The 22,123-nt window shown below is 34.3% G+C and overlaps 2 protein-coding genes and 1 non-coding gene across 4 annotated transcripts; 1 reads left to right on the top strand and 2 right to left on the bottom strand.

The window, feature by feature from the left end:
* Positions 1–1,454: 1,454 nt before the first annotated feature.
* Positions 1,455–11,070, bottom strand: LOC110687387 (L-ascorbate oxidase homolog). 2 transcript variants are annotated; one of them, XM_021864034.1, is made up of 8 exons: positions 9,846–11,070; positions 6,143–6,252; positions 3,763–4,033; positions 3,520–3,622; positions 3,005–3,350; positions 2,508–2,873; positions 2,339–2,417; positions 1,455–2,102 (listed from the first exon to the last, which is right to left on the bottom strand). In XM_021864034.1, the coding sequence occupies exons 1-8, from the start codon at positions 9,990–9,992 to the stop codon at positions 1,890–1,892; spliced, it is 1,635 nt and encodes a 544-aa protein (XP_021719726.1). In that variant the 5' UTR covers positions 9,993–11,070; the 3' UTR covers positions 1,455–1,889. The 2 variants fall into 2 exon arrangements, with proteins under 2 accessions (XP_021719726.1, XP_021719725.1); XM_021864033.1 differs by lacking the exon at positions 9,846–11,070 and adding an exon at positions 6,402–6,627.
* A 4,242-nt stretch (positions 11,071–15,312) lies between these two features.
* On the top strand, positions 15,313–15,385 carry TRNAF-GAA. Its single transcript has one exon. It is a non-coding gene; the product is annotated as a tRNA-Phe (tRNA).
* Positions 15,386–15,601: 216 nt separating this feature from the next.
* Positions 15,602–22,123, bottom strand: LOC110687386. Its single transcript, XM_021864032.1, has 5 exons — positions 21,398–22,123; positions 17,867–18,079; positions 17,283–17,500; positions 17,079–17,189; positions 15,602–16,437 (listed from the first exon to the last, which is right to left on the bottom strand). Exons 1-5 carry the CDS (start codon positions 22,074–22,076, stop codon positions 15,853–15,855), a joined length of 1,806 nt encoding a protein of 601 aa, XP_021719724.1. The 5' UTR covers positions 22,077–22,123; the 3' UTR covers positions 15,602–15,852.

Genomic DNA, 22,123 nt, shown 5'->3' with positions numbered 1-22,123 from the left:
AAATAGAGAAGGTTGACGTTGGCAAAATTGGAAAGAGGGCACCGTCAAATAATTAAAAATTAGGAAGTTCAAAGTGTAACTAAATTTTCTTCGATGCATGCAATCGGTGGGTTGATGAACTTTATAACTTGCTTATTTTTGCACTTTTTAATTATTTAATAATTTTATGTGCATTGTAACAAAACGGTTTTGAATATTTTCATATATTATTATGAGGTCATATATAGATATTAGATATATATAGTATAATATTTGTTGCACTTGCACGAGTATAATCTTTCGTCCTTTTTTGGGGAGGGTTTAAAGGATGTAACGATGCATGTCATTTCCCAAAATTTATGATTTTGTCAATGTCAAATTTTAGTTGAATATATAAATCTTTATTACGTAATTAATTTTTTTTATATTCTGCATATGAGACTATATGAGCATTAATTCATGACAGTTGTGTTGCATACAATTATATATGTTTTTTTTTTTTTTTTTTTTTTTTTTTGTATGTGTGTGCGCTATATATATACTTGTATGTATGAAATACGAAGTATTACTTTATGAAAATTCTTGTGTTGGTACCACTTAATCAATTGTTAAAGTTACTTCATATATATTGAGCTAAAATGTTCGTTTATTGGAAGTGTTATATTTATTTTGACGGGATATTGGACGTGTTCGTTATATTATTGTTTACATAGTACTCCCTCCATTTTATAATAATTATCGCAATAATTTAACTTTTGCATTATTCATATGCTTACTTTGGCTATACTTTTTATCAATATATAAAAAACATATATTGTCATGTAAAATATTTTATATTAGACTTTATGTATATTTTCATTAGATCAAGGCTTTATACTTCTTAATAATATATAATTATCAAAGTTGTGCATCGACATGTGTGCTGGTCAAAAATTGCGATTATTATTAAACGGAGGGAGTAGATACTTTATGATCTCTAACATTAAACTTACGGGGTGTTTGGTATGAGGGATAGGTATAAGGAGGATAAAAGGGTGAGATAAATTTTGAGGATTAGTAAGTGGGATAAGTATAAAAAAGAGGTTGTCTTTTGTTTGGTATGAATTGGGAATTATATTGGAATAAGTAAGAAAGTTAATTAACTACCTTTACTCAAATTTCTCCTCTTTCTTCATTCTTTCTTTCATTAAGGGTAAAAATGTATTTTACCTCCTTTGTTTTGTCCCCAATCCTCATACCACCTCCCCCTAGTTATTATTTTGAAGGGATAACTTGTATTTTTATCCCTATCCCCCTCTCTTATGTTATCCCTATCCTCCTAAACAAACAAGAGAATATTTAAATCCCTTTCCTTTTATCCGTATCCTCCTCTTTCTATCCCTCCAAACAAACACCTTCTCAAGGCATAACTCAAAATTTGAATTCACACTTTCCTATTAGTTTAAGACTACTAATTAAACCCTCACATGATGAAATGATCAATGAATTCAAATTTATTCCCGAAAATGAACTAAAACAATGGAACTAGAATTACATTTTTGCAATACACTTGGGAGATGAAACATGATACAACAATTCCTAATTTCACAACCTACTAATTCAATCTCCTCCCCCTAAAACAAAGTTTTTCTCGTAATGTCATGGCAATATTGTTACATAAGCTCGAATATAATTAATAAACTATGTCACCCTCTCGTGACCCTTTAAAATAAATCATACACTAATACTCTGTATTGCTTTAGAAAGAGTGTGTTGTGTGGCTCAGTTCGAGCACTACTCGAATTTCCGAGAGTGGCTCTTAGGTTTGAACCCTCGTCCCCCTTTTCTAGACTCCTTACTCTCTCAGTCTCCCTCTCATTTTCCTGAGGTAGGAAGTTGAGCGAGGACTCGACTTGCCTAAAATAAAAAACTTATATAGGACGTGTATGACGCCCTCTAGCCCTACCACAGAGGAGTGCATTCTTAGGAATAGGATATTCGTCTCTCCACGAACGAGAGGGAGTCCAAACCCTCATGTAGAGCTGTTGTCCCAAATATTGCCTTACCCAATTCTCTGATCTTATGTTCCACATTCCTACATTGTCCAATGACACATATATGGCGGTCCATGCCTTTGGATACACCTGAATACACATAGCATTTCCCTTGTTATTAGTATGCAACATTAATCACTTGCTGACTTGCACTGTTATTTCTAAGCAAATGTCCTCAGATTAACAAATTTTTCGAGATACTACAGCACACAAAAAATAAATTTGTGCTGCAATAACACGAGATATGGTGTTACTACTAACGTGTTAGTGTAGATGATTTTAGAGTTTAGAACATGTAGTCATGCTCAAGTGATGTGGAGTTATACCTGAACGGTGGAACGAGTAACTGCATCTCTCAAGTTATAGCTGGCTCTGCTCCTAGGAGTCCATTGTCCCCCATCCATCCTGCTCGTCCAAAATAAAACAGATTTTAGGATATGTAGTCAATGGATTATATAAAAAGGGGTATGATATGACAAGATATGTGGCTCTTACCCGACAACAAAGAAAGCGTAACCATCAATGTGGTAAGATTGAACTGAATCTTCCTCGTTCTGGAACACAATTTCAATAAACGTCCTGTAATCAGTCTGCAACACCCCGGTCTTAAGGTATGCAGGGCGCCATGTAGGGTAACTAGGCACACTATTAGGGGAGTACACGCCAGGGATGTTGAAGTAGTCTGCCAATTTTAGGGGTGTATCTGCCTGCACGTATGACACGCTGTTGATAGCATACCTCTGCCTTTGGTTAATATATGCAGCAGAGTTTGCAAACACGATGGTTCGTTGTAATTTGATCAGACCATAATGGTAGGATCCCTGTGGGTTCGGTCTAGGGCCACTTGCACTCAGATTCATCCTGAGTAGAAAGCGCTAACCATGGTCATATATCATAAATTTCCAAAGACAGTAATTAGATAATGCACTGAGTAATAATACTGTAGGATAACAACGTAAGGCATAGTATCGTAATGTAGCACGCGCATATACCTGATAGAATGGGCCTGGTTGAGAGACCAACCAATTTGTGTGGTGGGGCCGGGAGGGAGAGGGCCAGAGACTTTCTTCCAAGAGTTTCTATAGTGAAGGACGGCTGTGGTGGTGAGAACAGGTTTAGTGAAGCGCGAAGAGACAACAACGTAATAATCAACAGGAGGCTGATCAGCTGTCACTAGTACTGAGTAAGATTGCCCTAAGTGAATGTCAAGGGAAGTGTAGCTGGTCTGCATGGTATGTGTCCCTTCAACCTCTACAAGCTTAAGCTTGTGGCCTGCGATTCTGAAGTTGATGGATGTTGCAGTCCCAACATTCGATATCCTAAACCGGTAAGTTCTCCCTACAGAGCACACAACCATTAGCTGTTTAGGTGTAGTAAAAGACACTAAAAGTCATCAGTACCAGATATTAAGGCTAACTCCTATTATTTACTTCCTGTTTCGTTCTTTTGGTGATACACAAGTATTGTACTAAAGAGATTATGAAGAGTACTGATATATAATAGTTACCTTGTTCAACTGTGAAAGTATAACCATTCCATCCTCGGCCATTGATAAGAAGACCATCAGGCATATGGATGTTGCGACCCCTTTCTAACATTCTTCCCAATTGCTGCAAAAAAATACACAAGTTGATGTTATACAAACATGTCTAGTGTAATTTAGCGTGTAATGTCACATATGTATGCCAATACGCCCTTACACAAACTGACTAGTGTCAGTAGTACTCAGTAATCAGCAATATGAACTCACCCTGTGGCTTTTTTTGTACCAATCCCCTGCAAGAACGGTGAAGTCTCCAGCAGGAGGAGGGAAAGGGACTGGAATTCGAGGACGACTATAGATTCTGATGGCACCAAACCCACCAGAAGCCTTATGAAGACCGATAGAAGGGAAATAGTAGAAGCTCCCAATTTGATCTTTGGCTTGGAGGATGTATGTGAAGTTCCTTCTAGGTGGTATTGGACAAGTTGTCCCTGGCATACCATCTTCAAATGAGTTCCTCCTTTGTTGCAACCCATTCCTGCATAATTGAGGCCACAATAATTATTCGACTATGTAATGCATGGCAAAACCCTATATGAAACGGCCTCATAATATTGTGACTTTTTAAAAAATTTAGAGTAAATTGGAATCTGCATAAAAAAAACTATAATAGACCCGCAATGTCTTTCTCATCATATTAACTTCAAATTCAAAATTATGAGACTAATAGGTTTTAAACTCAAAATTCTATACGAAGTACAAAGTAATTTTTATATCCGGCTAGATTTCTCTTGATGGTATATCTTTAAAATATCAATTTCTATAATATTTCTTGTTACGTAGTTAAAAATGGTCATTTTGTAATCACTTTAATGTCGGTTTAATGTATATTTTGAAGACGGATGGAATACGCTGCAATACAAAAAATTAATCAAGTAATTTGAAACGGATGGAATACGCTGCACTACAAAAAATTTAATCTGTATTGATAGAATGAGTAGCAACAATATAGCACACAATAACATTGGAGCAAAAAACCCAAAAGGTCCAAAAAATAATTGAAAAAAAGCTGAAATTTGTAGTGAGTAAAGTGATGAAAACGTAAAGCCCAATTAAGTTAGTGGAGTGACAGACCATTATAAACATAAAAATAATAATAATTCCTTAAAAGAAAAGGATTATGCTTAGTGCTTGAACTTGACCTACGTGTTAGGTATATCGTGCGCCCATTACCCAAATCAAATGCTCTGTCTAAATTAGTCGGCACCAGAGATCTAATCACGTGTGTGGATCCCACGTGATTAGTGATGACTGAAATACTCATAAATGATTTTTTTTTTATTTTTTAGGAGAGTCACGAGGGTGGGTATTGAGAATCAATTCCAAAATTTTTTAAAATCGGAAGAGAAACTCTAATCACTTAAATTATCCCTTACTCTCAATGATTTTCGTTTAAATGTAAATAGATAAGAAAATATATGGGGTTTACAATGTAACACACTAATTACTAGGAGATCTTTTTCACAAGAGAAATAAATACCGTAAACAATATTGAGTAGTATACTACGTGTAGTATCGTATGACTGTATCATATTCAGTACATTGAAGTTTGGACTTTGGAGTACACATATTTGTTTATCTTACATGTTACTCCGTAAAATATGTGCGGACTATAATTCGCTCATCATGTTCATTTATTAGTCAAATTTTAAAAAAAATTCTTACATTTTACGCCATTAACTAATTATGTTACACTATTGTTACTCATACTACACTTATTAATCAACAAATGTAAAGAGTGAAGTACCAATATACCAATAGTATAATTTCATAATATACTACTAGTCTACTACGTACTAACTATTTATAAGCTTGTCAAAAAAAAAATTTATAAAAAAATTTCCTGTGTACTCGTATAACATGATAATTACCAATTAACCTGAGTACTTATCAATTTTCATAATTAGCAAGTTAAGACATTATTATGATCTCTAACTTTTAACAGATGGCATTTTGCTATCAGCAATTAGTCAATGATTAACTAGCTCATGCATGTTACCTTTCACATTATTCTCTTGAACTATAGTCTACATGTCTCAGTACATTGTCCTATTGTAAATTTGTAATCAATAGACTAGTAAATATTTCTTTTTTCTCCAAAAACCTTTTTTAATAATTGGTATCGAGTGGTGAAAAAAATGGAAAAAAAAGAAATAAATAAATAAATCAATAGTACTCCGTATTATTATATAAACATGAACCTTTAATTATTTTGCAAATATACATATAAACTCATTACTAAGTCTTTAATTATCAATTTTCCAAACGTCCAAATCGATAGTAAGTTATTTTCTCTCAAATAAATTGAAATAATAAATTAGATAAATATTTAATGATATAGGAAATTAAATATTTTTTATTTTTTGAAATGTACGTTGCTATGAAGATTTCATACGAGTCAGTGCTAAACTGCTAAAAAACGAGTTTCCACAAATCTTTGCCATAAAATATAAAAATAGCATCTACATTTAACGCTTGATCTACAGTACTCGTAAATTAGTATTTCAAGGATGATATATATAGAATCTTTAGGGATTAATAAAATAAATAAAACATAAAGAGATTAATAGGTGTAGTAGTTAGTTACCATGAAAGAAGGAATGGTTCATTCAAGTAATTATGAACACTTATAATCAAGTTGTCATTGGTCACACAGTCAATTTGTGGCCCTGGAAACTGTCCATTGATCAAAATCACCTGGCAACACAAACACATAACCCAAACACATTAAAATCGGAATCAACTAACTAGTTACGCGCATTAAGGAAAATAAATATATAAGATTGCATACGTCTGAACCTCCACAAATCACTAATAATATACATAGACAAAAAAGACTTACGTACATTTTGCCTTACACCCATAGGGTAACGAATGCCATAATGCACTTTTAAGTAGATAAATCGATAAGGGCTTTCGGCATAGATGACATTTACTAGGAGAAGGAGAAGGAGAAGGAAGAGTAGTTGTAAGGTTGAGAAGCAAAGTGATTTGCCTCTCATTGTTTTTGGGTTATTTTCTTTAGTCTAATTAACCAGTTTGAGCACTTGTATTTAACTATTTATAAGTGTAAAAGCTTAGATAGATGTTTGGTCACAGAATCACCGCTCATAGATTGGGGTTATTCACGAGTGGAGGTTGTGTGGGTGAAAAGAATTAAGTACTATTGGAAATTTGGAAGTGGTAGTAATTTATAAAGTTGTCTCACTAATGTATGTGTTGTATTTATTTTGTCTTCTATTCTAAATAACTTTGGAATGTCTTTGAAACGTTTTCACATTTCTACAAAAATAGTACTAGTAACTTAAGTACTCTGTAGAAAAATATGATTGAACTTATAGTTGTTATGGGTGAATTTGGTAGGGGTTAAAGTCAAAGAAAGTCAACGACAGAGAAATAGAATTGACGTCCTTCGACAAGTGGAATGGGTGTAACTGGAAGAGATAAGCATGAAAGACTAAAGTCTTGTTTAGTTCAACTTATTTTTACTTATTTCAGAAAAAATAAGTTCAGATCAGAAAAAATAAGTTCAGATCAGAACATCGTTTTATGTGCGGTTTTTTATCGCTAAATATTCTTAATTTCGTAATGAAAAAAATTGTGAAAATTACATATTAATAAACTACACATTATTACGAATCTAACAAAATCCCACTTGATATATTTTTTCCTTATAAATTATCGTACACTTAAGGTTAAAGTTTGGTCAAATCAAATAATCAGATCAGACCAAATCACATCAGTAAAAATAAGGTGAACCAAACAAGGCATAAGTCTATTAGCAGCAGGGTCAAGCCGTTGTTAAGCTGGGAAGTGGCATATTTGAAAATAGTAGCCTTGGAGTTTGTATTATATTGTTATAATAATATTGTTTTGATGATGTGGCATTTTAACTCTCGTAACTTAACGCCGTTTACTAGAAATTCAAAAGTGAAGTACTTTTAGAGGAGTGAGAAAATGGTATTCTTCATATTCAATTCATGGATTCAATTAAAGTCGACCATGTTTCTTCGGCTTTTATTTCTTTATCACCTTCCCGTACGTCCGTACCTATCAATGGTGGCGGAGGTGAAATCTTTGTAAATTCAACTTTAATTTTGCCATCGAATTTAAAGAAAACCCTAAGTAAAAATTATAAAATGAAGGGAATAGTTAACCCTATAGGGAACAAGTGTTTGTCGTGAAAGAAGATCTTCAACAATGGATTAATGGAGTTAACATGAGGAGAGAGAAAATTCATCTTGGGGGTGGAGAGAGAAAATTCAATTTGGCATAGAATAGACATTGCAACCTAGCTACTTACACCTACCTATCATACATTGTAATCATGCAATCGTCTTATATAGTGAAAGTTTGGTAGATCCTCATTCTACCCGTGGTTTTTACCTTCTTTGGGTTTTTCGCATCACCAATTCCTCGTGTCATTTACTTATTTCGTTATTGCTTTTCTTTAAGGTTTTATTTAGTTGATTCGTAACCTAAATTTTACTATTCAATCCCACTTTGCAAAAGATGATTGAACTTTGGAAAACCGTCTTCGATATATATAAATTAATGATTTTTGTGCTTGTGTCAAAAATAATTATGGGGTTACTATTACAAGAATTGAATAACTATAGTAAACAACATTTTAGTGAAGTACTTGAATACCATACAAGTGTTTTGAGACAATGAAGCTACCAAATATGAGAGTTTAAGAAATTTACTGCATATAGAAGGTCAAAACTTGTATACATATACATCTAAAAAGCTCATGTAGTTATATGAAGCAGCTAAAAGGATCAAGTACAAGCGCAATCAAAGACTAGAGTAAATTTCGCGATTTCTATTAATCTAACATTCTAACCTAGCAACAATTTTATGGCGGCATAAGCCACCATCAAAAACATTGATATGGACGGAATTCTCTCCCGATCTAATAATCTATCACCCCTTAAACTATACCGGATAAACGAGTTTGTGTCTACACTTTATTAACACAGTAACAGATCTATATAATTATTGATAGGCCGCAAAGGCATACAATTGATCACGAATCTTAAAGCTTTTCCGACTCTTTTTTTATAAAACATTTCTCGCGTTTCTTTAGTCACGTTTGTCAATACATAATTTCAACTATTAATATCTTTAATTATTGATAAACAAAAATTATAAAAAATTTGATATTTTGAAAATATAAATCATGACGAATCTAACAAGATCTCATATAACTATATTTATCAATATGTATAATACAAAATACGGTCTAAGGAGAGTGAGTGAATAGTTTTAAAGTCAAAACGTGTCAATTAAAATACAAACGGAGGTTACAAAGAGTTTCATTAACACTATGAACCCAAAGAATAAGAGGTTTGAAATGAATGTTAGAGTTAGTTAAATCACGTGATATAAATTGGACATCATATAATGCTCTTAGTTTTAAGATCCAATTTGTACTCCCTAGGCCATTACATGAATATCCAACTCCAAATTCGCTAATAATGCCAAAATAATTAGGAAAAATAATTACTCCGTAAACGAGAAATTGGACCCATAAAAATTTACTGACACAAACTAAATGACTGAGCTAACTGTGAAAGGTTTCAATAGATATCACATGTTTGATCTTGATACATTAAAATTAAACATTAATTTCATATATCATATGCACATAAATCACTTCATACTCCATTGTCCATTGATATACGTAGTAGATTAATACATCTAAATTACTTAGTATTGCTTAGCTAAGAACATGTTAGTTGTCTTTTTTGTTGGTAGCTTTGCTAGTTTTAGTATCTCTAGTAAGTAGACGGCCCATTTGATGGGGATATTTTTAGGATACAACCTTTTTTTAATTTATATCGATTAGATCAAACCTTAAATGGAAAGTTGCATTATGAGAAATACACCATAATAACAAAACAATTACTAAAAGTAAATATAAATATACAAGTATATGTTAGTTTAGATTTCTGAAAAAACACATACGAACTTGCCATATTTATGATAGCACTATTACTTTCAGATCTAATTATAAAGCATCACTTACTATTTTAGTGCAAACAAAAATGTAGTATCTTTCAACTAGAAAATTAATATAGCATTATATTTCACAACAAAATCATAAACACATAATTTCAACTATATATGAACATGAATTTTTCAATGAAACGTATACATGAATATTAGATGTCCCTTAGTCTCCAAAAGTTCTTCCTGTATCGACTTTTTGTGTGTGACAAATCAGACAATGACCGTCCAAATAAGAAGAACTTTTGGAGACGAGTTGGTGGGATTAAAGAACTTACTTGTTGTTTGACACCCAAGGGATAAACATAGCCATAAGTAACCTTCCAGTCATACATTCGATATGGGTTTTCACCATTGATGCCATTTACAAGAAGAACGAGAAACACTACTAAACTTGAAAAACAGAGTGCTCTGTTTTCTCCCATTTCTTGGTTTTTTTTAAGTATATTTTTGTGGGTATTTTTTCTTTTTTGGGAAATTTTCCCAATTTACAGTGAAATTATTTAGTAGATCTCTTTCTCTCTCTAAAATGTAGAGAGAGAGTGGGAGGTTGTAGTTTGAGAGTGTGAGAAGTGGCGCAAAAGAAGTGTAGAAGATGGGGTGACTTTTAGTATGGTAGAACCCACTCACTGAGTCACTGAAATGGCCTAACCTCTGACTTACATTAAATTTTAATTTTTGTATAATAGAATGAATTTAAGAACTCATTAGCTGTGCTCATTAATGGTGTCATATTTTTGGGTGATTAGTAAAACTGGCTAACGCAGTTGAAGGAATTGACTATTGGAAATCACTACTGAAAAATAGGCCATTTTTCCGACGGAAATTCCGTCGGAATCGGTTGTCGGAAAGCTATTTGTAGGAAAAACAACCTTTTTCGACGGAATTTCCATCGGAAACACTTCTTCGACGGAATTTCCAACGGAAATCATGCATCGGAAGAGATATTCCGGCCCGGAAAAGTCCTTCGGAAAATGCTTTTAAAAAAAAAAAAAAAAAAAAAACGCCCCACACCACCCCTACCAGCCAACCTAACCCGTACCACCACCCCATCAGACGCCCAACGCCACCTAGAACCCGACCACCAAAACCAAAACCCATAAACACACTAACCCCTACCAGCCCACCTAACCCGTAAACACACTAAACCACCTCAACACCCACCAAAACCCGTAAACCACCACCAGCCGTCACCACACACCACCAGCACCCACATCACACTATCAACCCAAACCCTCACCAGACCCACCCAAACCGAAAAAAAATAAAAACAAAACATCCAAAAAATTCGAACAATACAACCTAGATCTACTAACCACCTCGCCACCCCTAACCCAAAATCCGAACTCCAAATGTCGCCACCCACCAACACCTGCCGCCACCATAATCCGAAAAAACAACAACAAAATAAAATCAAAATTAAAATAAAAGGAGATACATACCTTAATTCAACCACACAAAACCTTGAAATCGGGTTTACAAAGTCAAATTCGACCATCAAAACTCTAGATCTAGAGTTTTCATGGTCGAATTTGACCTGAAAACCTTCGTTTTGAACATGGGAAAAGAGAGAAAGGGAGAAAAAAGACCGTTTTGCCTAAAACTGAAAACCCGAACTGGTTATTGTGCGGTTTTGTTGTTGTTGGTTGTTCTTGATGTCGGTGTTGGTTCAATTTCGACGATCAGTTTCGCCGGTAGTGGTTAGAAGATGAAAGAGAAGAAGAAAAAGAGAAGAAGAAGAGAGAAAGAGAAGAGGAGAGAGAAGGAGAACGAGAAACAAAGAGAAGAGGAGAGAGAAGGAGAACGGATGAGAGAGAAAGGGGAAGGAGAAAGAGAAGGGGCGAAATGGAAAGAGGGGTGTGTGTAGTGTGTTTTAGGGTTTTGCTTACAAAAGTTTTTTTTTTAAATATTCCGACGGAATTTAAATCCGTCGGAAATTGAAATTCCCGGCGGAAAATTCCGTCGGAAATTTTCGACGGATTTCCGACGAAAATTTTGAATTCGTCGGAAACATCCGACGGAATTTAAATCCGTTGGAAATTTTTCCGTTTTTCCGACAAACTTACGTGTTTGTCGGAAATCGACCTGATTCTAGTAGTGAATATAGGCTAGTTGAAATAATGATGGCTTAAATAACACTATACGAGTATCAGAAAGAAAGAAAAAAAAATAGAGATTTTTTTTTTACAAAAATAAAAACAAAATTACTTGTTGTTGATAAAACGTCATACAACATCGAATTACTCCCTCCGTCCCAAATTACTTGCAACGGTTTGACTTTTTGCACTATTCACACATCTCCCTTTGACCATCTTTTTTAACTATTATATGAAAGTAAATGTAATCATGTAAGATGTTGTTGGGTCTATTTTAATGTATAGTTTCTTAATGTAAACTTTTTATAACTTATATAAATATAATAAAAGATATCAACGGTCAAACATGTGCATCGGCAAACGTGTTCAGTCAAAATGTTGCAAGTAAACTGGGACAGAGGGAGTAGTTTTTAAAAATTATGATTTTTGCTTATAGAACATACATCGTATTACAATGCAATTTAGAATTTAGATCATTTATACTCGTGAATTTGATTAAAGTCTAATTTATCTAGTTACAATTGAAGAATTGACATCTTTTATCTCTCATAAACCACCACCATAAGGGAACTCTAAAACAAAATTATGCCCATAAAGTGAAGAATTATTGAAACTCAGATAAAACAATTTCATGAAATACTGTATATTTTAAGATAATAAGGTTAATATGAGTTATCCAAGTTCAGTATACAAAGCTTAGTCTAGGGGGAAATATTACATTTTCCAACCTTAAGGTATTAGGGACACTTTGAGGGTGGAGATGAGAGTGAGTAATAGCTCAGGCGGTTAGAGGCTTAGCGCTTCCCTCCCGAAACCGTAAGGGTTGAAGTCTAGTCAAAATCCTCTTTTGCTCCGTCTTCCCAAAGCAATCTCCCCTTTTGATTATTCCAAACCAATCCCACCTTTCGATTATTCCAAACCAATCCCACCTCTCGATTATTCCAAAGCAATCCCACCTTTGGCAGAGATCTTCTTTTAACGATCTCTTTGACTTATAACCTGTTAAAATCTTCTTTTGTTCTAAGTCTCTCTCCTCCCACCATGGCCGCCTGAAGTCCTGCCACCATAACACCATCCCGAAAACCCACTTGCCCCCTGAACTGCAGTCCTGCGCCATGATCACCCCCACCCCTAGCTGCTACCTCCACTCACCACTAGCCATGCCGGAAAAACCCTCTAACACCCCGAAAACCCAACCTCAGCCCTGAAAATCCCTACCCCAGCTCATATAACGCCGGAAAAACCCTCTAACACCCAAAAAATCCCAAACGTGTTTTATTTTATATCACCCATATTAACACATCGAAAAACATTTGTTTATCTTGGGTATCCAGGAGTCTAATACCCAAAAAGGACAACACTAGCCATAACCATTTACAAAAACACAGTTTGCATTAGGAATTCCCCTCATGAGGAGGGTTTCCTAATGCTTTCATTTTTTTTTACCTTTCAAAAAAAACAAAAAAAAAAATAACAAAAAACAGTGGATTTAGAGTCCAAAACAAAGATCATGCCACACAAAAAATGTCATTTTACTTCTACAATAAAACAGACTAGTGAAATATATAGTACTCATAGGATATTCTCTCTTAGGGGTGCTTATCGAGCGAGTCAATCACGAGCTGAGGGGTGTTCGAACAACTCGAAAACTTTTAACATGTGCTCAACTTGTGCTCGCTAAAATTTCGAGCTAATAAAACCTGCTCGACTCGTGCTCGTTAAAGTTTCAAATTGAGTCGAGTAGCTCACAATCTGTTCGTTAAAGTTTTGGCCCTTCTATAATTATATGCCTTTATTATTATTATTTTTTTCACTTTACATTGTTTTCTTTTTTTTTATATATTTATTATTAAAGATTTACTCTTTCTTTTTTATAATAAAATTAACACTTATTAAGTGTCTAATTTGTTAAAACATGGTAACTTTGTTTGTAAATTCTATATTAATAAAATATATTATCGAGCTGCTCACGAGCTTATCGAGTCGAGTTAGAGTTTGCTCAACTCGTGCTCGTTAACATCTCAAGTCGAGTCGAATTTGAGTCGAGTTTTAACCGAGCGTTGACCGAGTCGAGTTCGAGTTGCTCGCGAGGTGCTCAACTCAATTAGCACCCCTATTCTCTCCTTTTAAAATCGGAATAGTACGGAGTAATATTTAATCAAATATTGATCGTGTATTGTTGTATGAATTCTAAATCAGCATGTAATCAAGTACATCAATTATGTACATACTGTATCGTTTTAGACAGTTGTATTAACCATTCTATATAACTTGGAATGCAATATAATAGCCTCACATATATATGCTTGATTTAAACATTTGAAAATGGTTGAAGAAGCATCCCAACCTTGGATAGAATCATAGAATTAATGAGCATTTGTCCTTTAAGTTATCCAATTTGTTAGAAACTCAAATCAAGCACTAGACGTAACTCATTGAAAAGATCGAAGAGAATAGAGGCATCCGCAATCAGATGGAAACCCCGTAAATTATGTCACCAAATTGGTCGGTTTTTTTTTTTTTTTTTTTTTATCTTTTAAAATAACTATAAAAACGCATACATTAAAATATTTACGTCAATTATTTTGTAAATCATTTGAGTGACATAATTTGGACTATGATATGCTCATAGATTTCAAGATCTACAAAAAGGTCCTAGGGCATGGACATGGAAAACCCCAAATTCCATAATTCATGACCAAATAATTAATAGAAAAATAGGGAGTGATTGAAGGAAAATTTGGACCAAATAAAATCACCGTCAAAAAAAGAAAAAACTGAGCTCTTACTGTAAGCCTGGCTGGATATCACATGTTTTAACTTGGGACAGCCGTATTTGTTTCATAGTATAACAATATTTAGAAAATTATTATATGGAGCTTAGATTATTTTATACTTAGTAGTAATTTTTTTGTATTTGAGTCTCATTGACCTTTATTACAAGTATTAAGTATACAATACTAATACTGTGTGTTAGTTTGAATACTTGCATTTGTGACAACTGATAATTTGTCACATTGTCAGTCATTTCCAATTTGCTTTTATTGGTCTATTGATTACTCTAAACTCATTCATTAATCTAATTAACTAATAACAAGATGAGTAATTTCGATCCTTATATTTATAGGTTTGAGTACATTTATAGGTATAGGTGTTAATGAGTCAAGCTAGTTCGAGAACTATTTAAGTGAAGCTCGATATATGCAAGAGATGAGCACAACATCACTACTCAGATCAGCTTAGCTTAACTAATAACTCGTGACTCGGCTCTAGTTTGAATGAAAGTTTAACCAGCCTAGCTGGCAAAGCAAGCTCAAGTCTTGCCTTGCTCGATTATCAACCTTAGGTATAAGTAGGAGGGAATTCTAATCACCTGGTTTTATAAATCTGAGGAGTAGCCTAGTAGGAGTTAAGATGATCCAAACCTACTTTAACACTAGTCAAAAATAAATTTGGTACCATTACCATTTTTTTTAATTTAAATTTATTATTTACAAATGATCATTAAATATAATGTTCAAAGTTTCTGGTGACAAACTTCAGAAGCTTTTGAAAGTATTACGGTATAAAACATAAGAACTTGTTGAGACATAATAATAATACAGTTTAATAGATTTTAAATAAATTGCGTTACAAAAGTTCACAATTTGCGGGGATAGCTCAGTTGGGAGAGCGTCAGACTGAAGATCTGAAGGTCGCGTGTTCGATCCACGCTCACCGCATTTTTTACCTTGTTTTTTAAGGAATCACTGAACAAGTGTACGTAATGTATGAACTATGAAGTGAATAGCTAGTTTAAATTAGCCACATGCCATAATACGCAGTTACTCATAAACTTATACCGCAATTCATTTGTCTAGTATTTGGATCACCTAGTTAGGAGAGGCTGTACTAAGGATAGCGATCCTTTAAACTTGTTAATACGCTTAATAGCCAGAAGTTACTGCAGCAAATAGATCTTGTATTCAAAACATATTTCATTACAATGAAAGAGTTGAACAAAAATCATTCTTTTTAATCTAGCAGAAGATCCATATACAAAACCTCAGAGCACAATTCTCTGACAAAAACACATCCATTCCGGCTATACAAAAGACCTGCCTAAACAACGCCAACAAATTCATGGGAAAAGGGAAAAACAGGCGTAGTAACCCTGTTATCCTATACAAAATCTTGGCCATCGTACTACTTAACTGCTAGTAATGGTCAAAAGTAAACCAAAGTGATCACTAGGAAAAACTGGAAGAATCAATTCTTGAATCCTGTTCTTCAGTTTCTTCTGTTTGCTGAATGTCAAACCTGGTATTGCCTCAGTTCCAATCATATCTATGCTGATGATCTTAAAATCAGTCAAGTGGCAAATAAATCTGTCAAGCCGTTTTTGCAATTTACGGTTTCCAGACAACATATTGTTGGACTTAGTATCGTATGTCCATCCCATCTCAGCAGGTCTCAGCCTCTCCCAAGCATCAAACCATCCTTCCAGAAATGGAAAATGGCCATCAAGATTATCATCCCAGTTCATATCACCACAGAATATGACATTCGGATGTCTTTTAAGCTGGTTTATGGCCTCCTTTGCCTGTTCAACCCTTTCCTTACTGTTCATTTGATCCCATGTTGGGGGTCCTGGGGTAGGACTCTCAAGATGGCTAGTAGCAACCACCAGCGACTTGTTTTGATTCACTACGATTTCAGCTATACCCAAATCTCTGCACATTTGTGAGTTACTGAATGGTTTACGACTGAATGATTTTACAGGAAGTTTGGCCAACTGCAGAAAAAAAAAACATTAAATTACAGGCTACAAATGCAGAGAAATATTTAGAGAAAATTATAGGATAATAGTCAGCTTTGAGGCCTCTGACTAGCAGTGTTCAATGAAATTTAATGAATTAGGAAGTCGCAACAACTAGCAATTAGTAGACATAAGACCCAGAAAAAGCTTACAAACCCCAATAGTTACAGAATCACGACATAGGGAAACTACAACAATTATCACATGCATTTAAACCTCTAGGTCTGGTTGGACGAGCAAATCCAGGCTATAAGATCAGTTTGAGTTATATTAGGGTCAAAAACCCATCTATCAGTAATTTTACAGGTAAAAGTAGTTTTTAGGTAAAAATGTCTTCAAGAGCTCAGTCTGAAGGGGGAGGGGGGTGTTCCTGATCGGATTTTGGATCACCGAGTAATGTAACAATAACTTTAAAATATTGGAATAGATGAGCAAGGGGCCATTATATACATGTCAGATCAATCTTAAGCAGCATTACCAGCATATACACAATAAAAACGGACTTGTGAAGAAAAATGATGGAAAAATTGTAAGGTCTATCCTGCTACATAATCACAACTTGTTAAGTGAAAAAGATTCCAGGTGAAAAGGTCAAATGGGGAACTGAAATTATTCACCTGTATGCAATAGTACATCTCAGAGGATGCCCGTTCATAGGTGACAGAGCACTGATATTTCTTCCACCATTTAGATTTTCGAAAAATGTCATAGATATTGGGAGTGACCTCCTAAAAAGCCAAATACAAACAAGTTACAGATGCTACAAATCATAGAAATAAACAGCAGTTATCTCATGAAATTGTAAAACCACAAATAGAAACCTGAAAACAGATAACATCAGGAGAGTGTAGCTGAATAAGGTCGCCAATTGCTTGCATCCTCTTATGCACCTCCAATTCTTCGTTGAACCACACATTGTATGAAAGGATCTTTATCACACCTGAAACTTCCTCAATTTCAGTATTTTCAGCAATTTCCTTGGAAACTGAAGCACCTGTTTTGGCCTTTCCGACCTCTAAGTCAAAGCCATTTTCAGAACCTGAAGCACAAAGTAAAATCATATATCATTTTTTGCCAAATCCAAGGCACAAGATGTCAAGATACAGTAGTTCCCATAATGAAATATATTCTGCAAAGAACTTTAATTGTAAGAACTTTAGGGAGCCTGAATTTCATGAAAATGAATAGGGATAACAACCAAGCGACTAATAAAAAATCACTTAATAAAGGAAGACAACGCAAAATTGTTAACACATTCAAATTAATCAGTAGTTCCCATGGAAGTATTTGTAATCTGAGTTAGTTTAGCTTCAGAAGTGGATTTAAGAAATCGACCGTGGGAATTAGAAACATAAAAGAAGCAACTTATATGAGTTTCAAAGCATCCTACAAAATTTGCACTAACCTTCAACCGAAACAATCTTTCTGGAAGATTTAACTTCGCGAAATCCATCTACTATGATGGGTTTCTCAATAAAACCACCTAAATCACAGAGTTTCCTCTTGAATGAGGCATTGCCCACAGCATTGTCAGCAATCTTTGCCAACTCGGAACTCTTAATTGCTACAGTCTTTTCTTCTTTCTTTGTAGCAAGACAACTGACAGCATCGGCGTTATCTGCCATACAAATCACCCAGTAATTATATGCATTCATGATCATGAAACCTCATTTGAAATGAAACATTCCCCCATTATCCTCCCAGTGTTGTGAGGTGTGAAATCATAGCAATATGTAAACAATAATGCCCATACACTAGTCTTAGATAGCAACATTGATTTGTATCTTGCAATATGATTATAGATAACAAAACGCTCAGCAACTTTATTCTACAGGGTCCTAAATCAATTGTTGTTCAAACACCTACATATATGAAAATTAGCGATTTAGACGACAGACTTGGTGGTTTGGCGAGAAGAAAAAATGAAGGAAATGATTAGTTGTCAAAGATACATGTATGGAATAAGTTTCTTGCCTAGTTCCCAGGTAAAGGGAAACTTCCTGAAGGATGTAGTCCATGTAGAACTTCCTAAACTTCCTATATGGAGCTAAATAGTCTAACATTGAAAAACTTTATGGGAAGCACAGCTTAAATTCCAAAAAAAATCAGAACTTGGAAGTCATGAGAAACTTATAAACATGTAAAAAATGAGCCCTAAGATTCATCTGAATGCAGATGAAATCTTTTTTCGTTTTTGCATGCGTGTATTTATGTTTCCATTTATTTTGGTTCTAGGGTCAGGAAGATGGTGTTAGCTCTGAAATTCATAAAGATGAATTGGAGCAAGCAGCAATAGGCCTAAAACAAGAATAAAAAAGAGGACTTTGACAAAGAACAGATTAGAGCACTTTGTGCCATCCGTATATAAGATTTAGAGTTAGCAACAGCCTACAGGCGATCGACTGGATCGCACAAAGTTGAAGCTCACCTTTTGGCCGTTCAATATTGAAGTGTATATCAAGATGAAATAAGAGACTGACCTAACTATATATATTTAAAGATCAATGGAAAGTTCCAGTGAGCACATAATTGCGGGAATTATTTCTTTTCATTGGATCAAACAAAGTCTTTAGTAAACACTGTAATAAATTTGATAAGTTAATTACTACATTTTGTGTAAAACAGTTTGCTTGGATAGAATTTAACACTTCTCTTTGACAAGTAAACTGTGAAGTACAAGATAATGCAATTTGGAATCAATCTACAGTTATACACCCGTCTGAGCTTTAATCTATCAGTCTTAATTGATATCGCTGAAAATATGAATTAATGGAATCCATGTAATGAAAAGCCATACGATTCAGTTGCTCCAAATCATGACAAGTAGCGTAAGTAGCCTGAGTTTGCGTAACCATGTCCTACACTCCTACCTAGTACATCAACATAAATATTAAGAAGGCTTTGAATCACCATCCACCCAAAAAAAAACAATCACATGAGCTTTGGGCAGCTTAGGTAGCAAAACAGATAATGTCGATTACTGTAATCAACCCCCTAACTTCTAATAATAGCTATTCACTAAATATTTTACTTGCAATAAACATTTCACACCAAGTAGCCTACTACTCCAAGTCAAACTAATTCTTGAAGTCCATCAAAGGTAAATCATACCAAGTATACATCAGTTTGTGTGAACTTGAAAACATCAAGTACAAAGTAACAATGTTTCTACCTATGTAACAATGTTACTCAGACTATTCAAATTACATCAAGTAGACAAGTGCCAATGTCAGATCATTGACACCAAAACACAAGTATGGAAATATGGACAATTCAATTCATTTTAACCCAAAATCAAGGAAAATATTCATCAAATATCCAAGTCTTACTCAAATAATGACACTAATGTTTTATATTTCTGATAAAAGCTCCCAAAGTCCCAAGTCTGAGCAAATACGGATTACAATTACAGCAGATGTTCAAGGTTAACAGGAAACATTAAGTATAACAATAACAAAATATTACTTTGCGGCTTAATAAATCATGCTCAAAAGAGTCAAGCGAGATACCATTAGAAGTTAGTAGGGGTTAATTACAAGTTTAGTATAAGTTCAGAGAGTCCAATTATAGTCATAAGAAAGTAAAATTGGACAAAATTAAGATCCAGTGATAGCAGCTAACACTTGTACAAACAACCACAAAGGTTAAAAGACAAAAGCATAGACTTAGAGCTAAATAAAATAATCACATAAAAAATTGATCATAGTATAAGAGATCAATCACATAAATATAAAATAAAAATAAAACCCACCAATAGCCAGAAATGAAATTAAACATAAGACTGCAAATAACCCATATTTGATCATAGAAAAGAAATATCAAATTCAGCCAAAAAAAATTGATCTTAGGCCAACAGATACTGCTATAAGAAAAACCAGAAAAAGTTTAAACCTTTGGAAACAAAATAATGTGAAAAGTTCTGGGAAAGGGAAAACCCACAGAAAATCATTGGTATGGGGGGTCTTGGGAAGGAATTTCATTCCAAAACCCAAAAATGAGTGAATTGGATTCCATACTCCTTCCCAAGCACACCATACCCATTACTTCCTGTAGACTAATCTCCCATTCCCACTACTTCTCTTTGTTCATTTCACCAATGCTTGGAATTTGGAAGGAAATAATGGACATTTTGGTTTAGAAGATAGAAAATGAAATGAACGGTTGGATTTATAGAAGAGAGGGAAAGCTAGGGTTTAAAGGTACAGTGGTACCCATATAACCGCGTGAATTAGTCATAACTCAAAATGCTCCTCTTTTTTTTCTTTGCTACTAGTCAAGGCACCCTCTTTTTCCTTATCTTTTCTTTCTCTTTGTTGATGGAACAAATGTTTTTGACTTTTAAGGGTTTTGCCCACCAAAAGATGCCTTAACCGGGCAATAATCCATGTTACTCCGTATATAATACTAGAGCATACTTGTGCTAATGCATTAGAATGAATTCAATTTACAAATGAAAAATTATAAAAGAAATCTTTATCACGAGTAGATAATTAGGTAAATTATCAATTAAAATAAAGAAATGAAGTTTACTACGAGTAAAAAATTAAAAAACAATGGTTATTCAACATGTTTTTAATACTTATATCTTTTTATAATTAGTAGAGACCAATGGAGCATAAACAAATACTTTGTCGATGTCAACTCTCTTAGTTAAGTCATTTAAGAGCGTAAGGTAATCAAGTCACGGGATTCAATCACTTGTTTTATATAATGCAAAGTACAATCCATAATCATTTTCAAAGCTCTCACTTTACCAATAACCAATGGGGGATCTATGGATCAAGTAACCTCATTTGATTCAATATGACACTTAGTGATATCATGCACACAATATTGTGCCAATCAAACAAACATTAACAATCAATCAAAAATACAAATATTTAAAAAATTAAAATACTAGTAAAAAAACGTAACACAAAGTTTAGTTCATACTAACCAGAACCTAGGTCATGGAATTTACGCTTATTAGAACCCGAATTCCGAAGCCCACCCAAATGAACAACTTGATCAACAAATTGACCAACACCCATTTGAGATTGAACATTTTCCTTAGTACCCGAATCATCGGGTTCTTGAACCCGACCCGAATTACAACGGCGCAATGGAAAAAACACTGAACCCACAGAAGAAACTCCAGAAAGATCATCATCATCCGGGTCAATAGAATCCAATTCTTGCAAATTGGATCGAGTGTCGCAAATTTCGCAATTTGAAAGACTGTAAGAATTGAGAAAGGTGCAAGCTTTGCAGGCCCATTTAGAGGGTGATGAAGAAGAGGAGAGAGAAAATGGAGTTTGGCAAATTTGACAGTTTGATTTTTGGGAAGGTGGGTTGAGAAATGTGCATTTAGAGCAAGCCCAAGAAGATGAAGAAGGAGAAGAAGAAGACATGGTTGATGAAAAAGAAGAGAGAATTTTGAATTTGAGATTAGGGATTATAAGGGTTTTGTTAGGGTTTTTGGTGGGTTGAATTTGAAGAAGAATACGAGGGAGGGAAGAAGAAGAGAGTTGGGGTTGAAGAAGAGTGAACAGCATTTGAATTTTGAATTTTTTTAATTGGAATTCACAATTTCTTAATATCAGGTTTTTGGTATGAAAGATTGGGTGGATGCCCATATCTTTCTTGTATTATTCAGAATATTCTAGATTTAGAGTTTATTGTT

This window comes from Chenopodium quinoa, unplaced genomic scaffold, assembly GCF_001683475.1.
Source record: "Chenopodium quinoa cultivar QQ74 unplaced genomic scaffold, ASM168347v1, whole genome shotgun sequence".
NCBI classification, from domain to species: Eukaryota; Viridiplantae; Streptophyta; class Magnoliopsida; order Caryophyllales; family Amaranthaceae; genus Chenopodium; species Chenopodium quinoa.
The sequence above is the reverse complement of the archived record's forward strand: the minus strand, read 5'-3'. Positions and strand labels throughout refer to the sequence as shown.